The 21,654-nt window shown below is 40.6% G+C and overlaps 1 protein-coding gene across 2 annotated transcripts in view; it reads left to right on the top strand.

Moving 5' to 3' along the window:
- The window catches only part of LOC115582177 (phospholipid-transporting ATPase ID-like), a 42,132-nt gene that overhangs the window by 3,471 nt on the left and 17,007 nt on the right, over positions 1 to 21,654 (top strand). The window contains exons 2-10 of one of the 2 annotated variants that reach the window (XM_030417972.1): positions 9,125 to 9,212; positions 9,557 to 9,615; positions 11,695 to 11,808; positions 15,061 to 15,159; positions 18,454 to 18,515; positions 20,439 to 20,511; positions 20,796 to 20,866; positions 21,105 to 21,187; positions 21,429 to 21,587. In XM_030417972.1, coding sequence (XP_030273832.1) covers positions 9,170 to 9,212; positions 9,557 to 9,615; positions 11,695 to 11,808; positions 15,061 to 15,159; positions 18,454 to 18,515; positions 20,439 to 20,511; positions 20,796 to 20,866; positions 21,105 to 21,187; positions 21,429 to 21,587 — 763 coding nt within the window. In that variant the 5' untranslated portion in view covers positions 9,125 to 9,169. Of the gene's footprint in view, positions 1 to 9,124; positions 9,213 to 9,556; positions 9,616 to 11,694; positions 11,809 to 13,524; positions 13,805 to 15,060; positions 15,160 to 18,453; positions 18,516 to 20,438; positions 20,512 to 20,795; positions 20,867 to 21,104; positions 21,188 to 21,428; positions 21,588 to 21,654 lie in introns of those variants that run through there. The other variant, XM_030417971.1, reaches the window with a different exon arrangement.

The following is a 21,654-nucleotide window of genomic DNA, read 5'->3' as shown; positions in this document are numbered from 1 at the left end:
GATTGATTAGCATTAAACGTCACCTTTTGGTAGCTACCTGGTAACTTTTTTGTTCACACAAAGTGTATTGAGACACATTCTGGTCAGTACGTTACAGACCTGAAGTGTGAACCCTTTAATGGGGGAAATTTCTGATATCCGAGATATAGGAGTCTTCTGTTGGATTTCAAGATTTTTAGTTTCCAAGAACTAAGCCTGTGAAGTTAATACTCAGCTTGTCTTTGCTCCCAGACACAGACCTAGGCCCAACTAAAGGTGTTTGCAGAAAGCGAAGTGAATTTCCACCATGCACCGGTTTTGACCACTGGACCATTTCTGTTTACTTGCTCCAAACATCCGACGTACCAACTCTATATTAGCAGTAAGCTAACATTAGCTAGGAACAGATGCACCAAACACAAGCTCAGCCTCTGACTGAACTCAGTAAACTTCTGAATTTCACCTCTGTCTAAATACATTAATACTGACAAATGAAACAGGGACCATATTATTCACCCACACAGAAGATATTCAGCAGCAGCTGGCATGCACTCTGCAAAAAGTGGGCTTACAACAAACAGTGCTAACTGTACAGACCTCCACCGCAGGCCTATGGCCCCGGCTCAGGGTACACGGGTGTAGGTTTCATTTCCACTGTGGTTCAGCTGTGGGGAGGTGAAATCCAGTGGCCTCTGCAGTGTGAAAGTTGTACTGTACTTAATGCGATACTTGAAGACCTGTTAAAGCACTGATCAATGATGTATGTTGGACAAGACAATTTTCTTTAAAATTTTCGGAATATTTTATGGACCCAATGATCAATGCAATTAGATTGGCAGATTATCAAAAATAAACATCACTTGTCTTCAGATCAGTAGCACAGTTTGACGTACATAATGATTGTGTGAAGGGCTTGGAGACCGAGTAGCTGCATGGAAGTTGCATGCTGGTCTTAAAACATTGGGATTCCTCTGAGTTGGCCCACAGCCCTCTTTAATGGAATATGGGCCGTGTTTTCTACAGAATAAGCTGTTAGGGGGAATAAGCAAGGATGTGTTATCACTGCTACTTCCTCCTATTGTTGTGTTACTGTAACAGATTTCTGGACTGAAATCTGAAGACAGATATGGGAAACAACAGAGATGCCCAATTTTAAGTATTTGCAAAATCAACAGTTGCAGGTGTTGTTTTCACACAAGGGGTTTCCTTGTAGAGAGTGATTATTAAATAACTAACTTAACATCCAGTTGGAACTTAAGTTTTTGATTCTGTGCTACTGTACAACATTTTCTCCCCTGACTCTCTTGGAATGGCGGTATTATTTGCATTGGCTAATGATCTGAAGTATTCAGTAACAATACAGGATGTGCTTTGTAATCCACAGAGGGAAGGTGATATAAGTCTGCCCTTCCTCTGGGCGCTTTTAATTGTTGATTTATTTATTGAATCATTGATTGATTTCTCTATAAAACATGAGAGAACAGGAAAAATGCCCTCACAGTTTTCTGGTACTCAAAGTGACTCATCAGATGTCCTGTTTTGACTGACCAACAGTCAGAATTCCAAAGATATCTCTACTATGACATAAGACAACCTATTGTTGAGCATTTTTTACTTAAATTATCAATTGATTACCAAAAAAGTTGTAGATTATATTCTGTCAATTGACTAGTGTTGCAGCTCTTCTTCCATCTGTAGAGGGCTTTATTCCTTTCAGTTGATGTGCTCTGAAAAATACAGTGTGGTTTGCCAGCTATTATTAGCCAGAAGCCTGATTAGACAAGTACCTGTTGACAGAGATGCAACAGAAAACTTAGGCTGCTGGGTTTTGGAATGCAGAGGACTCCAAAAGAAACCAAAGCAGGACTTACTATACATTTGGAACAAGACCAACCTGTGTTTGAAATTACATCTCTTGTAATATGGAATATCCCAAATCTCAGCAGAAGGTCCCAATAGATAACAAAGAGATATCTACAGAGGGTTGCCAAACAGCCACGTAGTATATGCCAAACAACTAAAAAAAGAGACAAAACAACTGGACTAAGGTGACACAAAACAGCTTGGAAGAAGCACAAACAATGCCAAGGAGATGCAAAACAGCTACAAAGAGACACATCACAACTACAATAAAACAAAAATGACCACAAAGGGATGCAAAACAACCACAGCCTGATGAAAAGTAGATGCACAACAACTATAAAGAGACACAAAACATCTACAAAGGATTGCCAAATAACCACATAGTAACTACAAGGTGACACAAAATAGCTATGAACAGACACAAAAAAACACAAAGTGACTACAAAGGGATGCACAACAGCAACAAAGAGATACATCACAACCACAAAGACACAACAATGACCATAAAGGGATGCAGGACAACCAGAGATGAAAAGTGGATGCACAACAACTACAAAGGGATGCAAAACAACTGCCAAGTGACTACAAGGAGATGCAGAACATCTGCAAAGACACAAAACATCTACAAAGGGTTGCCAAACAACCACATAGTGAGTATACAGCGACACAAAACATCTAGAAAGAGACACAAACAACCCCACAAAAAAAAAAAAATGACCACAAAGGGATGCTCAACCACAGATTGATGAAAAGTAGATGCACAACAAATACAAAGAGACGCAAAGCAACTGGCAAATGACTACAAGAAGATGCAAGACAACTACACAGGAACAGAAATGACCACAAAGGGATGCCAAACAACCCCACTCCACCGCTAAGACACTCAAAACAGCTCCTATCATTGTGTGTCTCTTTCAGGCTGGGTGTCTTGCCCTTATGTCTGATGGGGAGCCTTTAACTTGCCCGTGCTTTTAGTCTGCCCGTGCTGATAATGTTTGTAGCCTGAGAAGCCCCTAATGTTTCCCTAAAGCTCTTTGTTTATTCTGAGAGAACAAGATGTCTCGCAGCCACGAGGAGCCTCTCCGCTGTAACAACTTTCAGAAACTTATGCCCCGTCGACTCCTCTCCTCTCGTCTTGGATACACAAACCTGCTCGCTGTTTTTTCTCTATGAACCTTTTCTCTCCTCCTCCTTGAAAATAGACCTCATTTATCCAGAGCTGTGTTTGCTGTTAGACAAAACACACATACACAGAGGAAAACATGCTGAGGCCTCTGAAAACGCACCAGCTGAGCTCATTGGCTTATCTCTTACCGTGGCCATTATCGTGTGATTGGTTGAACTACGGAAACTATTATGCAACAGCTCGTATCTATATATCTTTCCCTCATTGTTTCAAGTATTTGTGGCCTTGTTCAAGTCAGACACAACACTCAACACTCTGTACATATTGTGAGTACAGAAATGTTTTCTTTTTCTTTCTGTGGGGGACGTGTGTGTTTCACGTCATTGTACAGGTGTGATTTTTGATAAGACCAGTAGTTTGGACGTTGGTCATGATGGATTTAAACTTGGCTCTGGAGATGGGGCTGGACTGCAGCATGTGTCAAGGGAGCTAGAACACTTAAGTCATTAAGTAAGGGATAATGCCCGACGAGGTGCCCATAAACAGGAGTTAATGGACGACGTGGAGGCCTAAGAACCGTCCGACGCGCAGCGGAGGACGGTTGCCTCCGCGAAGTCCATTAACTCCTGTTTATGGACACCTCGAAGGGCATTATCCCGCTTATACCATGGTCACTTGCCAAAGAAAGGAAATTCGGACCATTAATTTACATTTTCATGCGTTTTACAATCAAAATATAAAGTTTTTCACAAGCCACAACTTAGTTTCCCTGGTAACGCCTGAGGGTTTGACTAATACCTGGAACAATCATTACTCTCCCGTAAGATTCTTATGCAACGGAGACGTTGTTCACTCCTCCAGTAAATAGGACGGACCATAGATACGACTTGTCAACGGGAGATATTCTAGTCCGCTCAGCCATGAGTTAGAAAGCTAACGCTATGCTAGCAAGATTCAAAGTCACTAACATTGCGTACGGTTGACAAACAGTAAAAATAATTTGACAGTATGCTAGCTAACACGATTAGCTAGCAAACCAGTCATGTCATTGTCCCCAAATCAATAGCAAGATTTTCATGAACAAATGACCGGCCCTGTGTAACGTTACTGTGGCCGCAGCCTGAAGCAGAGAGCTGAACAGCGAACGGGATGTGAGATTATTCGCGTATCAGTAAATTTAGAGGGGAAGTGAACTTTCTGCAGCTTGTGTGTTACAGTCACCACCCTGTGGTGTTTAGAGGGTAAGACACTGAAGGACTGACGGACTGCACTCAGTGCTGGAAATAAAATATTAAGATTTGATATGTCAGCTAGCGCATTAATTTACAGCGGTGAACAGTCAATTTGACTGGAACTACTTAGTAGGTGTCCATATATCAGGGGTTAATGGACACCCTGCAGCCAATCAGAATCGAGTATTCCCCCAGACCATGGTATAATGAAGGTTATTCTAGTTCTCCCCGCTTGTTTCCCCCAAAGAAGCTTAATCTGACACATTCTTCTTGTTCTTGTTGCATCAGACCAACTGTCCAGAGAATGTTTGGCATTGAAGAATAAAAAATCAATCTAATACTGACGCAATCACAATCAAGCAGTATTCGACAGCTTTATTTTGAAGGAACCACTGGTGGGTCCTGTGAGAACGTGGTAAAGTTAGATGAGACTTATGAGAGTGGGCAATGATAGTTTGCGCTTGTTTGAGTGTCAGTGTGCCTTCAACACCTAACTAAAGATAAAAGTGTACAAATGTGCATCAACTGCAAGGAATTGCTCAACCTTGTCATTTCCTTTCCAAGTGCTCATGCCTTAAATACAAAGCTGGAGCCAGGTGGCTGTTAGCCTAAATTAGCATAAAGACAGCCAGAGTGAAGAGGCAAACATTAGCCAGGAGTTAACGTGTCAGAGAAGGAGCCACCGTCACCTGTGCGAGAGGGGACGATAGCGATAACGTTCTGCGTGTGTTTTTGTAGGTGAGAGAGAACACACGTTGATACGAATCAAGTCGGATTGTGGAGGGGACATACACTGGACCTTTGCAGGGGCCCAACCTTTTTCTGTGGGTGGGCCTGGATACTTGTGCATCTGTCTATACACACACACACGCGCGCGCACACACACACACACACACAGAGCAAACGCTTCTTTCTTTCAGCTGCAAACAAGAGTTTTTGAGAATAGTGTACTGTTCAGTTGAGAAACCAGAGATCACTAATCGGACAAGACAGTCATTCATCCGTGTGACCCCTGACCTGTTGAGCCAGTCACAGGTGAATGTGACACGGGATACTGTTACCTACTTTTGTTTTCCTGGAATAACATTAATTCTAGTGTTTGTTTCCTGCACTAAAAAAGTTAAAGGTTTCACTGAAGCCTTTGTGTGTGTCTGTGTGTGACTGTGTGTGACTGTGTGTGTCTGTGTGTGACTGTGTGTGTCTGTGTGTGACTGTGTGTGTATGTGGGAGAAAGCAGAGCAAGATAAGTAGGGCATCTCGAAGCCACAACTATGTGTCATAGGTAAAGACGGTTTAAGCTGAACCACAGCATGCTCTGATTAAACCTCCCCCAGACCCACATTTTTCCATTGTGGCTTTAAAGCTAAATGTTTTATTTTGCACACCTGGATAAAGCTTTGATGTAAACCCATCCACAAAATCTACAGAATTTGAATAAATAACAGTTTGGACATTATGACGTCTATGTATTGTGTTGCAGAGATATCTACTGAAGTTAGCATGCTAACTGGCTAGCCCAAGCCAGTCCCGGTCCAAAGCTGCCTTGCTGGCGGTGCTATAATTTTGACTTCATGGGAACATTAAGATATAAATTAGAGTATCACTTAAAACAATGGCAGCCTCATGTAATCTGGTAAATTGTCTCCAGTGATTTCATTCTGTGGCTAAGTTGCATTGTGGGTAATGTGGGCACCAGGTTTTGAAAAGCAGTCCAGTGGTCGGGCACCGCACTCCTTTAACACTATTGAACTGGTGATGAGCAAAATCCACACGACCGAACAGCAATATCACCATAACTTTTCAAATCCTGCTGCTTACATTACCCACAATGCAACTTAGCCACTGAGTGAAATCACTGGAGCCATTTTAATGTAGCTTTTTCTGGAGCCACAAAAGGCTTTGTACTACTTTTTGCACATGCAGCCGTACTCCTCAAGACTTGTAATTGCACTTTAATGTGTAAAATTGGTGCTTACCCTTACCCCTTACCCTAAACTGTGGTATTGTAGTGGTCATTGTAATAAAAAAATATGTCCTAATTCAACAATATAGGTCATTGAAATGTGTTTTTGTAAGTGTTTGGATGGTAGTGGTTAAATATAAAATTGTAGATTTAGTTCAAAGATGGTGTAAAAAAAAAACGAAAAAAAAGGCTACGCACACAGGCAATAGATGTGCTTTTAGAAAAAATGTTGTTTTACTCGAAAGCTGTGTTATTCTTCCCACCATCTCCATAACTCATCCTCTGAAGCCAGTTGTGTCTCGATGGTATGTCAGCACTATTGTAAAGCCTGGAAAGTCAGAGTACATCTGCCAAGAGTGAAAATCCGAAACAACTCCCCAACATTTAAGAGTCCACACCTTCTGACATTCAAAGTTAAAGCCTTGTTAAATCTTCATGATGACTGTAGTGAGTTTAAGTGTCACTTTTTCACATGTTTGGCTACAGAATGAACCGGCTGGTTAATTGAGTGAAGTGAATGAATAGGAGGACTGTTTGCTTTCTGGGGTTTTATAGTGGGACTCTGTTAAAGAGGGTGGTATGTGGTGGATGGCTACGATTGTGTATTTGTGTGCGTTTACTCTCCATACATAGTTTTGTTGATATTTTCACACAATGGAGGAACACGCATTAAAAAAACAATGTTGCAGACAAAACACACACTGTCTTGCTCATGTGTCATGGCATGGGTGTGTGTGTTTTCCAGATCTTTTGGCATTCCATGTTGAAACACACACATTCCTCTACAAACACATGTGGCTGATATTTATAGCTCCAGCGCTGACATCACCTTGGCAACCTATGCCGGGGGGCGGGATCTCAAAAAACCACTGCTTCCTGTCTGGGAACCATCAACACACACAGACTTTTTTCCCCACTTATGGGCACATTTGCACTTTACTGAATTATTTTCTCTGGTGTGTTTTGTCGTACAGTTTATGGTTTCATACAGTAGTTTTCTTTGTTTTTTTATTTTTCAGATCACCTGTCTGCACAGACGCTTACACAATAAAGCTAACCTTTACATTTGATCTCCACTAGATGAAGAGATGATGAAAAGGTTCCCTCAGTCATCGAATCATGACATTGTGACGCAACATGTAGCTTTTAAGGGTTAAATGGATTTAGAAACAACACTGACTGCCAGCCCCCAGCTTGTAAAGGCTGGAGCAGTTGAAGGCAGTTGACACTTCAAACATGTACATTTATATTTGTTTTCTGCTGCTTTGATATAGAAGTCATCATGACCACTGTGACCACTGTTGCTCTTTCATTTGGTCATTTTGAGACAGGTTAATATTAAATGTGCTTTAAGTAACAATTTGCAGCAGTTTATTTGTAATCACTTTTTTTTACTTTGCCATATGTGAGCAGATTGTAAACGTGACCTAAAGAATGACACCTTCCCCGGTGTCATGTTAGTTCAATCAAGAGAGACCAGTGTACAACGTAAAAAAAAAAAGGTTTATAACAGCAGATAATACGTGATAATTAGTCTTGTCAGAAAGTCTTACACTTTTCAGGGAGATTTCATAATCAGAGCACATCTGCCCATTCCAGCCACTGGTGGTGTTGGTGGTAGCGGATGACTCTTATTAGACAGATAGGGCTGATGAAACAATGAAGCTGGTGAATCTGCGAAAACCGTGCTGTGATGGGGCTGCCAAACAGCAGCATGAGTAAACTAGAGTCAGGAGACAATTGTATTTAAAACGACAGCAGCAAGACGATGGGCTCACAGTGAAGGTGTATCGCTGTGCCATTGGATAGATGTACATGGCTGATAGGAGCAGCTTATATGAATTGACGGCCCCAGATAATGACAGGTAATTATGAATTAAAGGATGGTAGAGGAGATAAACAAAGGACCGATCATACGAAAGGGTAGTCTTCCTGTCTAAACTTGAGCCTGAGCTTCATTTTAGAAAAGGAGTCAGCAAACATAAACCAACAGCTGACTTTAAGCACAACATAAGTTACACACGGTCCCTTTGAAAGGTCAAATTAGATTGAGAAGCCACTCAGAATCAACTGACAGCTTGCGTTTAATATCATCATCTTGCGTGATTCAGCACTGTGATTGAAAGAGTCACGGGGCCAGGCCTACTACAAGAACTACGTTTGACTTCTTCTGGGGATTGATGGCTTGGTGTGTCAAAGCTGTAAGAAAGCAGCCGCTAAAATAACAGCGGCACGCGGTTTTCGGTCTCACCATCACTCTGCTGAGACGGACCACAGGGTCAGACATGGCTCTGGATTTGGAATGCTTACTGGCAGAAGGAGCAGATAGCTGAAGGAATGGAAGTGTGGCCTGAGAGGGGAGCCTCCCTCTGAGTCACTCTGCCCTACATGGGAAAAACATTAAGAGGCTGAAGTAAGAACCTGATGTAAGACGTTTTGGACTGAAAGGGGAAGTGAAAGCAGGACTCTCTCTTTCAAAACTTGACTCTCCTGTTCTCATCTTTACATTTTTTTATTTTGTATTAATCCCTCCATGTGTGTTTGTTCATCATGTTCCCTATATACTGACCACTTCCTTACACATATACACTGAGACACACAGGGTACACCTGCGACAGCAAATATCTCTACCATTTATATCTTCTTCACGTCACTCACTCAAATCTTTTCCAGCATTGGGACAACTTGTTTAGCCTTGGTTTTTAAAAGCCGTGCGGAATGATTACCTCATAGTGCACATTATGGAAAATGCCCTGATGGCAGCTGGCGGGTACTCCGTCATTCTCACTTTTACAGCAGTGATGTTTAAACTGGTGTTTCCAGAAGAAAGCTGATGTTTGACTTGAACAGTCTTGGGAGTGTGTGTATGGAGGTTTATTTCCTGGTAAATAAGATACTAGGGTGACTCAGATTTATCCTTTCTTTAGTCAGAATGTAACAGCTTTCTCTCTCTCCTCTCAGGCTGGTATGATGGGTAGATAGCAGGAGGAGGACGAGGAAGAGAAGATGTCGTTCTTTGGCATGGACTGCGTCAGGAAGAACGAGAGAGGTGAGCTCTAACCAGAACAGTGACTGAGGGGACTGGTCTTTGGCAGTTTACTTGTCAAAACTACAATGTATCTACATTGAAACAAGAATTTTACAACAACCCAAAAAATGTGCATGATCATACATTCTGGTATTTTAAATGAGGGAGAAGGAGTGAGTGTCATTTATAAGGGTTTTAATGTGATAATTAACTTTTTCTCTCCTGCAGAAACCATGTCAGACACACATTGGAGAATTATGATATATTCCTTAATACACGTGTGGAACTTTGAGGCCGTGATATCAGTACACACGTTTGAATTCATGTAAACTAACAATCATAGTTTCTCTGTCTCTTTATGTCAGAGGTGGAGAGGAAACTCCGAGCCAACGACCGCGAGTACAACCTCTCCTTCAAATATGCAGTAAGTATTAATGTGTTATTGTTGGTCAGTCTTCCACACACGGTTCAACAATGTGACTTGGATCCACTTAACTCCTAGACAAAACAGTCTACTTCCTGATTTTGTGAGATATTTACTCTGAAACTCCCCCGCGGGGTGTGTGTCTGGCCCTTAAGCATTTAGTAGAATGCGTTTTGGTGTTTCCAGGTTTGTTCTAGGAGGGTTACAGCCTGCTACATATTTTCTTCAGAGAGGGAATAGGAATAAATGTAAATAAATAAAATCAGGATAATAAGATGTTTAAAGGAGAAAATAAAACTGATAAATGGATGTAGTGAGATGAGGATTTATGTAAAAAGAAATAAGAAACTTTATTACTTAAAAAAAATGTTTTGCCTCATAAGACAATATGAAACACTGAAATGTTTACATATGTAAATGTTGTACACCTGCGTACAAAGACACGTAGAGTTATATTGCATTTCATTGTGAGACTGAACACCTAAAAAAAGTGTGAAAAGGAAAAGTTGGAATTGAATGGAAAAAGTTGATTCATTTTATTTTGTTCCCTCACTGTTATTTATTATACTTTTGGATAAAATCCCCCTCCACACAACTCTGAAGGGATAAAACTAATGGAAAATTCCAAAAATGGTGTAAAGATTAATTGCCCCTACTTGTGTATTTAAACATTTACAGTCAGAACAGAATCTGTGCTCTGTGGACGGTGTTGTTAGTAAGGAGATCCAGTGATGAAGGGAAACTCGGAGTCACCGTCCGGCTGGCCAGAACTTTCAGCCTCCTGATAAGATCCACCTGGCGGAGAGCGAAAGCCTCCCACCAGATTACACTCTCATAAAGTCAGACATCTGCAAAAGAACCCTCAAGGATCCTTCACAAAACCTGAGACCTACTCAAGGGTTTAATGAACAAATATTACAACAGATTCACCAGACCCTGGTGATACTACGAATAAAGTTTTATTTTGAGTCGAGACTTCTTAGTGTTTTAAAAATAGCGATTTTGATGCTATCGCTAATTTGCTACGCTAAGTACTCCCATTTAAAACGAGGTTGACCCCTGAAAACAAAAATATGGTAAATCCTAAAAGTGCCTCTTTCGTCATAATTATGCTTTTACATGAAAGTTTGACTCATATACATTCACAAAAAAAGCCTAGGTTGCATTTTGGTGAGAGTTTCACTTTAATTGTCTTATTCAGAGCGAACGTGAGTGCAAAATCCACTTATTGTATTTTTTCTACTATCCTTTTTAAGGCAGTATATGTTTACTTGTGATTTGGCTAATTTAGCAATTGCACACCTAGTAATTCAGGCTTAAAAACACACCGTGATGTCCTATTTTCTGAAGTGGAGGAAGCATATAAATTCAGCATGGTTGTGTATCCTTGAGGACACCATAAACCTGGAACATTTGGTTTAAGGAAGGCCTCTGTATTACGGCATTTGTTCTGCCTGCAGATTGATTTGATTAGGCCTTTTGTCTTCTGTCTTCTGTACCACCATATCTACCATCTGTCTGTCTGTACATTTTTTATGACAATTTGGCCTTTGAGTATCAACAGGACCACAAACACAGGCAAATATCTGTTCAAGTCATGAATTTGATTACCAACCATGCATCTGTCTTATCATTCTGGATGCATAAAGTCAGATTTCCATAAAAAAAAGGTTTTATGGATTCACATAAATGCAGTCCTGCAGATACTGACCTAACAGAGGACCAGACTTTATTTTTCCGCTGGTGGTTGTTGTCAGAAAGCAGGTTGTTGTGTTTTAAGGTCAAGATATCCCAGAAGATACTCTAAATGTTCCTGCTGTCTTCTTCTTCTTCTGACTGAATCTCATGATCGAGAAGTTTTGCTTCCTGTTTTGATGGCTGGGTGACCTCATAAGTGAACCAATGAGACGCTACTCTTGCAGTCTCTTGGAAAAGGTCAATATGTGTATTCGATTAGAAGAATCGCTGCATTTTCTTGAAACCCTCAACCCTTTGTATTTCAGTGTTAATCCCACACTGATGTAACACTGAATCCTGTTTGTCTTTTAGTTATTCTCCTTCCCTTTACAACTCTTTCAGACGAACGCCATCAAGACCTCCAAGTACAACCCCTTCACCTTCCTACCTCTTAACCTGTTTGAGCAGTTCCAGAGGATTGCTAACGCCTACTTCCTGTTTCTGCTGGTGCTCCAGGTGAGGAAAACAAGCACAGGCATGTCAGAACACATGCAGACGAGATGACCATCAAGTGTTAAGCTTATTTTACCAGCTGTCAAGCTAAACACAGTTTTATCAGGAACACAAGGGCAAAACTAGAGGGCTTAATACACAGAGGGCGATTAACTGATGGGACACAGGTGAACACACAAAAGGGGGCGGGAAAACAGACAAAGGGAAGCAGTGGAAAGCGAAACAAGACACAAGGCTAGATCTTCAAAATTACACAGAAATTAACTGAACCACAAACCATGACAGTTACTGACCAAGCACACAGCTGCTGGTGCTAACTAACTTCAATCCGATAACAAATCGCTGCTTCGCCGTGCTGTGTGCTGAGAGCTTCTCTCTCTACATATTTCAGGTGTACTTTATAGTATATTGATGATGAGCGACTGACAGATGATCGCTGACAGTGACAGTTACTAGGCCTACTCTTTCTTTCAAAAATTAATGCCCTACAATGCCCTTCCATTCCCACTCCTGGACCCTAAGCCCCCAGGAACAGTGCCAGGCTTTGAATCCAGCTTTTGAATCCTCAGGTGATGCACTGGGGCCCAAAACTACTTTTTCCCATAAGCTGACTTTGTGAAGTAAGCATCTGTAAAGCGGTGGAAACATTTTTTTGAGCATCACAACCCCTGCGAAATGACTCGTTTCACCCATAATTTTAGCCATTAGGTCCAATAAAAGTTGCAAAGCATAGAAGAGCCGCAAGATTCAATTATTTTATCCCCATTCAAGTTAGCCTATAGCTGCGCAACGCTGAAGACCGACAGAAGAAGGCTTCAAAATGCCAGCAAGCAGCTCTCAAAGGAATGAATGGGGTATGTAACATCCTTGCTGGACCTCCTACCTGAAGGTATTGAACTTAATTATGTTGGATCAGAGATTATAGTGGAAGAAGTGCAACATAAAATTCATCAGTTGATATATTAATGACTTGGATTAAGGGTTGTGTCGAGCTAACATTAGCCCTCGATACACTAAGAGTGTGGTGTTCAGAGGATAAATGTAGAAATGTTTTGATTTGTAAAGATCACACAGACCATCTTTAGATCAAAGTGAAATTAAGCTATTCATAATATTTCTGGAAGCATCTGAAACAGCTGAGAATCCATGTCACACATACAGTAGCAGAGTCGAACACGACACATCCACAGCGAGGCGACTGTCCTCTCTCATAGTGAAGCTGTGTGTTAACCAAACAGGATGTGGACGAATCAAGCGCAACGAGATTAAGGAAGTGTAATATCCAGCCCAGGAAATTGCCTCATCGTGTGCAAAACAGTTGTGTTGCACCACCGAGGTCGTCTGCAGTAGCTGCTCTGCTGACAGACAGCGAGGAACCGCAGCCGATGAATAAATGAATGATGTGCAACAGTAACAATATTATCCAGCCCTGTCAGTACGTCATAATCTGTCAGGGTTTGAGCCTTCATGACGGTGGCAAAAAAAAAACTCCTATTTGGTTTCATCTTATACAGGCTTGGGGAGTAACGGACTACATGTAACGGCGTTACGTAATTAGGATACAAAAAAACAGTAACTGTATTCCGTTACAGTTACAGAAAAAAAAGCCGTAATCAGATTACAGATACTTTTGGAAAAAAATTGGGATTATTAGTTGGATTACAATTAAAATATATGATAATAAATGATGAATAAATGTGAATGAATGAATCTAACACTTGCCAATGCGGCAATGCCGTATGCACGCGTGCACACATTACTACACTTCAGACAAGTCAGTCACAACGACGCTCTGCTCTCAAGTGAAGCCAGGCGGCTCATTAAGGACTCGAGCGCTAGAGAAAAAAATGCTTTCACTGCGTGGAAATTTCGCCATTACTTTGTTTCTAAAGAAGTAAGAGGGAACAACATCACTGCACAGTGCAAGCTATGCCTCCCAGCTGTGCACACACTGCCATCGTCCAAGGACTCCACATCTAATTTAAAGAAACATTTAATGGTAAGCGAAACTGCGAAAATTAGCTAGCTACACAGAAATTCTGTTAGCTAAAGTTAACATTAGTTAGCCTGTTAACCAGACTCGGACTGTCATTGTTTCTACTACTGCTCCTGCTGCTGCTACTAGGTACTACTACTGGGTCTGTGGGTGGTGGTGCTGCTGGTGACCGGGATGGTACGTGTTTAGGTTTTTTGGTAGTTTTGAAGTCTCGTTTTGGTTCGCTACCGTTTGCCCTGTTAAAATTAAGACATTACATTGTTAATACAAACTCAACACTTCCTGTGTCCGTCTCAAATTTAAAGTCCTCAAGCATAAATAGCTTAGTAGGCTTTTATTGTGAAACATTTGCACGGACTTCATCGTGGAAATCTTGTTGACTTGCGAGGGCCCCATAGACACTTGAAATGTAGCTACTGCCACCTTGTGAGGCTTGTACGTTACAAAATTGCCTGAAACACCTGCAGTGACTGAAATGGGTCACTAACACTTTAGATCACAACAAGGTATTAAAATAGCATGATTATATTAGGAAATTGTATGGGCAATTTTGGGGGACAAATAAGTGCCACACATCCTATATGTGGGGGTGTTTTACTACTGCTATTACTAGAAATAGGCCTAGTAGTTACAATAACACTAATAATAACTGTTACCATTATTATTATTATTATTATTATTATTATTATTGTAATATTTCATGTAATTCTTGAATACAGCTGAATAGTTAGTAGTCAATGAATAAAACTGAATAAATCTAACATACCCTACAATTAATTAAATATTTAATTTGCTTTATGTGTTCCTTAGAGGAAGTCTTTAATTGCATGTGCATTGAGGTAATCCAAAAGTAACTTAAAGTAATCAAATTACATTACTTTAATATTGTGGTACTTGGATTACGTTACTGACTACATTTTTTAACAGGTAATTAGTAACTGTATCGGACTACATTTTTAAAGTAACCCTCCCAACCCTGATCTTATACATTTGATAAAAAACTGAAATCTAATTAGTGGGTAAATTTGCGCTTCATTCCCACTGTGTGCTGTGTGCTTCGTTTTGACAGTATTCATGTCTATAAATTCTTTGTCTTATATTGTTTTGTAAAAAAGTGTCTCTTTTGGCTGAAGTTTCTTTACATTCCTCTGTGTCGCCCACACAGTTTGTACTCTATTTCCTCTCACTGTTACCAGTTTTCATCAGCTGCTGTATCCAAAAACTAAACAGTTTTTTGTGTGTGTGTGTGTGTTCTTCAGGTGATTCCTCAGATCTCCTCCCTGTCCTGGTTCACTACAGTCGTGCCTCTGGTTCTGGTGCTGACAGTCACCGCTCTCAAGGATGCCACTGATGATATTGTGAGCACACTTGAAAACATTTCTAATCCTAAGTTTTAATTAAGGTCAGCCTCAAAATACACAAACTGATAGAGAAGAGTCATGCATTACATGCACCAGATTTTATTTTGCAGATTTCACTGCAGTCATTACAGCCTGTGACGAGACTGTCATAACCAGGAAATTTGATCGCTGGTATTTTGAGATTTATACAGAGTAATATTTATATACTTGATATGGCAATTGTTAACCCTGACATGTACAATCCAAAGTGATCACAAGAAGAGGTGCTTCATGTTTTGTCTCTGAGCTCATTGACTGTGACAATGATTAAATATTAATCTCTCTGTTGTCGCTGCCCTCAGAGCAGCATTTTAGTCCTGTGTTTGTTTGACCCATCCATGACGAGGAAGGTTACTTGACCTCATCCTTTCCTGCGTGTCCAAAACTCATAAAATGCAGTGACAGACTGAATGTTCTTGACTGCGGCGTGCTATTTACACACTATACCAAGAGATCATGTTGTCTTCTCGATTTGACATCCACTGGATTTAAACTTAACGTTTAACCGGAAAAGGAATCTCTTCTGGGATCTTTTCCTAACCATGTTTAAGTAGCCTTTGTATTCCCAAACTAAACCACATCTTTAAAGGTTTAAAATACAAACTAATTTTGTCATTTACAGTAGATATGAGTAAGATCTTGCTACACAGACTTGACTCCTCTTGTCTGTCATGTGAGAGAGAAGCAAAGATAAGATAATGGATCAGGGAGGAATTTCCATTGAATCTGAAATAAACTAAGTTGGTGATATCTAGATTTAATGATCCCCATCACCACATAAAATACAAACAACCTAATGGCCCAGCTCTTTTTCTTACAGGCATGGTAGTGTTTAGTGTGCTTATCTCATCCCGCTGATAATAACCGTTTACTCTCTGACTGTGGGAAAAAAACTGTTTCACTAACATCTGCAGTCTCATGTACAAAACACTCACTGCACATAACTCGTGATATCGTTTTCCTTGCTCTTTGTCAAACATAATGCACATTTGTTCGCTGGCACAGTCTGCTCCGTGTCAAATTAAGGTTGCAGTGGCGACTCTGTCTCTGTTTGATGTTGATCCAAGCAGACTTTGACCTCGTTCAACCTCAGGTTAACGTTTCTCTTCCATTATTTCAGGGAGCTTCTTGGCAAATAGAAACCTCACACTTCATTCACTTTGCGAGCTAAAGGATTGGGCCCTTGTCGGTAAATGACTGATTAGTAGATGGTGTCATCAGTGCAGTGTGTGAAAATCTTGTGACGTACTTCTGCATTAGTGACAGAAATGGGTGTCATACGGCAGAGGAGGTTGATTAAGCAAGAACAAAAATTCCCCTGTATCGAGGCCTACGCCTTCATCACAGCTGACCTTTTTTTTTAGTGGTTCAACTGATTTCTTTGTCTTTCATTGCTGTGCGGGAACCGAAACAGGACGAAAAAGTCCTCTGAGACAAAGAAAGGAAAATTACATTTCAGCTGTCAAGGTCAACCAAACATTTCTGTATGTGTGTGTGGCACCCTATCACCTAATGCCAAACCACCGAGAGGAAGTGAGTATTGTCATGGGTTAAATATTAGCTCCAGGAGAAAGAACAAGGGGCTTTTTGTTTGGGAGATCTTGAACAGTCCTGGCCGCCGGTACCCATCTGTTCCTATAGTGAAGTCATCTCGTTCAGGCTTGATTTGATCTAAGCAGGTACACAGCACCTCAAACCTGACCATGTATGGCGAGGTGGATGACCTTGCAGAACAGCTCTGAAATAACTGTTTGCAATGTTATGAAAGCACAGGTTTACCAGCAACCGCCCCTCGGAGCTGTAGATGTTGCAGTTCAGTAGAGATGTATTGTATTTTTGATATTATACTGAGGAGAACACTTAATCTTATGTTCGAAGATATCATTTCTGCTTCTGAAATGGGCAATATGTGAAAATGTTAGCTGAAAAGATAAAAAAGAAAAGTATTAACAGAATCTTTAAGAAATTACAGCTTTGCCTATGTATGGTGTTGTGGAAATATCTATTGAAATTAACCAGCTATCCCCGGTCAGTCCCGGTCCAAATCTTCTTTGCGAGCACTGTAAAAACCATCATTATATCAGCGCACTCAGCTCCAAGTACAGACTGCTAGCAGCATTGCTAACTGAGCTAAATAGCTCAAGGCATCAACAGGTAGCAGCAGTTAGCAGTTATTCGCTAATGTGATATGTTATGATTTTGAGTGAATCCAAATAGATATTTTGGGGAATTTTGGACTCTCCCAGTTTGAGACCAATAATCATCTAATTTAGTGGCTTTTCATATTGACTTTCATAAGAGGGAGCTTCTATTGTGAAGGAGTTATAGTTAATTAAACGTGTTTGTAACTGATCTAGAGGAGCCACTTTGTTAGCAGTGATTCTTCGATAGTACTGCAGGGATCGGGACAAGAGCGCCATTGGTTTAAGACTCACTTTCGTTGTGGTGGAAATGCAAAATCCTGGCCACGCAAAGTCATATGAGTAGAGCCAGGCCGGCTGATTTGATTGCAAGCGGCACTAGTCAACCAGATTTCATAGAAATCGATATTTGATTGAGAATCAACAATCAACTATCTGTCTCCAGAATCTCCTTCCCAACCTTCAAACCCCAAACAGAAAGAAGTACAAGCGCTTCTTTTCTGGGCAAAACTTTGTTAACTCCCAATATCTGACCTGTGCAATGGTGATAATTAAGACGCTGTTTGTAAATAGTGTAAGAACGAAGCCTGACTTGTCCATTAGGGAGGATTGACTGAAGTTAAAATTGCTTCTGAAAGAAGTAATGAAACGCTGCCCAAACCACCCGTCAGCCCTGACTGTCTCTGTAGTCGCCTCTGTGTCTCACTCACAGTAATAAATAGTGATCAGGGACTTCACCTGAACCAAAAAGACAAAGGAGGCGTCATCATGATGGGGTATTATTAGTTGTCAGAAGGGCAGTTGAAGTTTGTGAAAGGATCTAATTCAGCTGAAATCTCTAATGGAAGGTTCCTGTATGATATTACGAAACTATATTCGACAGTGTATTTCCTCACATGCGTTGGCAGCTCTTCATTAACATATGCCTGTTGATGACTCAAAACTTTCGCAAGATTTTTCATCAGAGCTCATCACGGATTCAGTGTTAAAATTCAGTTTCCTGTAAACTTTGAACCAGAGCTGTTTCATAGTGTGTGTGTGTGTGTGTGTGTGTGTGTGTGTGTGTGTGCGTGTGCATGTGTGTGTGTGTGTGTGTGTGTGATCTTTCCAGAATCGCCACCGGAGTGACAATCAAGTCAACAACAGAAAAGTTCAAGTCCTTATCGATAGAAAGTAAGTTTATATGTGTGTGGATGCAAGTTTTTTTCATTTGCTATGTATGATGGGAAGTATACCTGTGTGTTCCTCGGGAAGCCTTCTTAGGGGCCCTGTAGCATTATTGCGAAGAACGTCTGAAAAAAATCATAGTATTTGCTTGTTTCAGGGGTTCAATAATGGCATCAGGTCTCATGTACAAATCAAGCATTGCTCACATATTTGAAATAGCAGACGCCCGGTCAACAGGATACAAAACAAGCACTCCTGACCATCCTGCAGCTGCTTCCTTTGGCTGTACTAGAAGGAGCTTTTGAAAACAAGGAAATACAGTAATACAATATGCAATAAAGATACAAGTTAGGTTCAAATTATCCAGTGAGTCTGTCTACAAACAGAAGAATTGACAATCATGCAAAGGTGAAAGAATTATAGGGTGACAAGGCAAGGAAAAAATTGTCTTTAACTATGAAACATGAATGTTATTTAACTTTATTGTAAAGTTGCACAGGTTGGGGAAAATAGTTTTAATCAGAAGAACAAAATAAAAACGCTAAAAACGTTTTCATGACTGAATAAACAAACTGTTCTACTTGTGGCGGACCCTGCCACCTTTTTATCTTCAAACAGTGTTCATGGGACCTTACTCGCCTCTGACAACAGCTTTTTTATTCCTATACCTCATTTATATTGAAAATTCTGATTTTGAAAAACACCAGAATCATGTGTAAACTGTGTGTATAGCCCCCTCTGAAGCGATATTAAAATGAAATGGAAACAGTGGCTAATTAAAAAATGTTCAAGAATTGTTCAACAAATTCTGTTCAATCAGTTAATTGCTTCAGTATTTCTGTACAGACAGTAAAACAAAAACAGTACATGATGTCACCTAGTCATGAATTGTGGATGAGCCTTTAATCTACATAACACTGTGAGTAGTCCCCAACTTTACCCTAAACATTTGGGATATTATTTCCACTCTAGGCACCAACTGTGTTTTCAGATATTTATGGTGCACTGGATAGAAATATTTACATGGATGTCTCTGTCTTCCCTCCTGGGTAACCACTTAAAGATGCTCTGTGCCCACTTGTTTACGGTGCTGCGGGAAGCAGCTGCAGAATGGCAGGAAGAGTCTGTTTTCTTCCTGATGACTTGATGTCTCAGTTTGTTAAATATGTAAAGGGTGCTTGATTTGGCACGTGTTGACTTGGTGTACAGATACAGAGTTTCTTTTCCCTTTTTTTTGGCAGGGTTTTTTTTAAATGAAAAGCTTAAAAACAATGTGTGTTTAATGTGAATACATTTTCTGACCATTGAATGATGCAGATTTTCTATCAGCAAAGACTGTGAATGTGAGTATTGTTACCAGAAATGTAGGTTCAACATTTAAAGGACCAATGGAGGGTGCAATTGTAAAATCAGTAATGAGTAATGAAACATTGATTTAAATTGTTGTCTTCTTCTGTTGAGGTTACCTTGTTAATTTCTTTTGGACATAGAAGATGAAATGTAAAAAAAAAAAAAGGAAAAAAAATACTCATTGACATTCATTCACATTTAGCTATGAACACTAAAATAAACAATGTCTTCTTCTCACATTTGAACGACCAGCCTGGAAACTGGAAAAAATGAAATGGAAAAAACCCTAAAAGTCATCAAATATTTGTATTCCTGCCAAGTCTTAAAAAACTCTCATATTGGCAGACAGATAATACAGGAAACTGGCAGGAACATGCAGTGAAGGAAAGTGGCTAAAATTAGGATGACCTTGGTGTCCGGCGCTTATTTTTGGACCCTCAGGCAGTTTATTTCCTGACAGTCCTCAACGAAAAGGGAAAAGAATACCTCAGAATATCACATTCAAACCAGTCTATACACACACACACACACACACACACTGTCGGAACATCCACTCACCAGCCCGTTTCCTGTTCTCAGACTGCGGAGCGAGAAATGGATGGACGTCCAGGTTGGAGACATCATCAAGCTGGAAAACAACCAGTTTGTCACTGTGAGTAAACCAGTCAAATATATAATCTTCTTCTTTCATTTATTCTGCATCCCACAGATTTCACCATTTACTTTGCATTTTGTAGGTTAACTTTTGTACTCCTTTTGATTTCTTGTCATTAAAGCCCTCAAGTTTAATATATTTTTTCCCATTATGGCACATTTTCCACCTTACTGTCAGCGCTGAATCTAAGTTTACATATTCCTGCAGTGATTCTGTGACAAAAGTTTTAAGAGATTCTTTAATATTGCCAGAAACAGTGATGAATCCCTCTGTGATTTCAGGCGGACCTCCTGTTGCTCTCCAGCAGTGAACCTCTCAACCTGGTGTACATCGAGACAGCAGAACTGGATGGGTTAGTCTATTTTTTTTTGCGTAACATTGATGTGAGCTTGTTTAACGTAGAAATAGAGCATCAACAGGTATGCACACTGTTATTCCTTTTCCATCTCATCCCTAATATTCCCTGCTCATCTACTTTTCCTCCCTTTTGTCTGTTTCTTCCTCCTCCTCCTCCCCACCACTTTCTCTGCCTTCCTCTCATTGTGTCTATTCATGTGTTTTCTTCACTTTCTCTCTTCTCTCTTCCTCAGAGAGACCAACTTGAAGGTGAGACAGGCCCTGACTGTGACAGGAGACCTGGGAGAAGATATCGAAAAACTGGCAGATTTCAACGGTAAGAAGACAAACTAGAGCACACAAACGCATCATCCAGTGTTTTGAGTATATTCTTCGTGGTACTATAACCACCTCCCAGTCAAACCCAGGAACACTATGATGAATGCGTTGAAAGCAACACAAAGACACCAATTCCAGTTTCACCCATGAAAATAAATGGTATAAAACATGCTTTAATGGTTTGTTTGTCATTCTGAGCACGACCTCAAACCTGCCGTGTTACCTCTCTCTCCCTCAAGGCGAGGTACTCTGCGAACCCCCCAACAACCGCCTGGACCGCTTCACGGGAACGCTAACCTACGCCGGTCAGAAATACCCGCTGGACAACGAGAAAATCCTGCTGCGTGGCTGCACCCTGAGGAACACGGAGTGGTGCTTTGGACTGGTGCTGTTCGGAGGTGGGAAGGACACATATAAATGGGGATTTAGTGGAAACTGTCAACCTTGTAAACCTTGATTGAGGGA

The sequence above is a fragment of the Sparus aurata genome, chromosome 5 (genome assembly GCF_900880675.1).
Source record: "Sparus aurata chromosome 5, fSpaAur1.1, whole genome shotgun sequence".
Taxonomy (NCBI): domain Eukaryota; kingdom Metazoa; phylum Chordata; class Actinopteri; order Spariformes; family Sparidae; genus Sparus; species Sparus aurata.
Note: the sequence above shows the minus strand (reverse complement) of the source record. Positions and strands in the feature narration are given on the sequence as shown.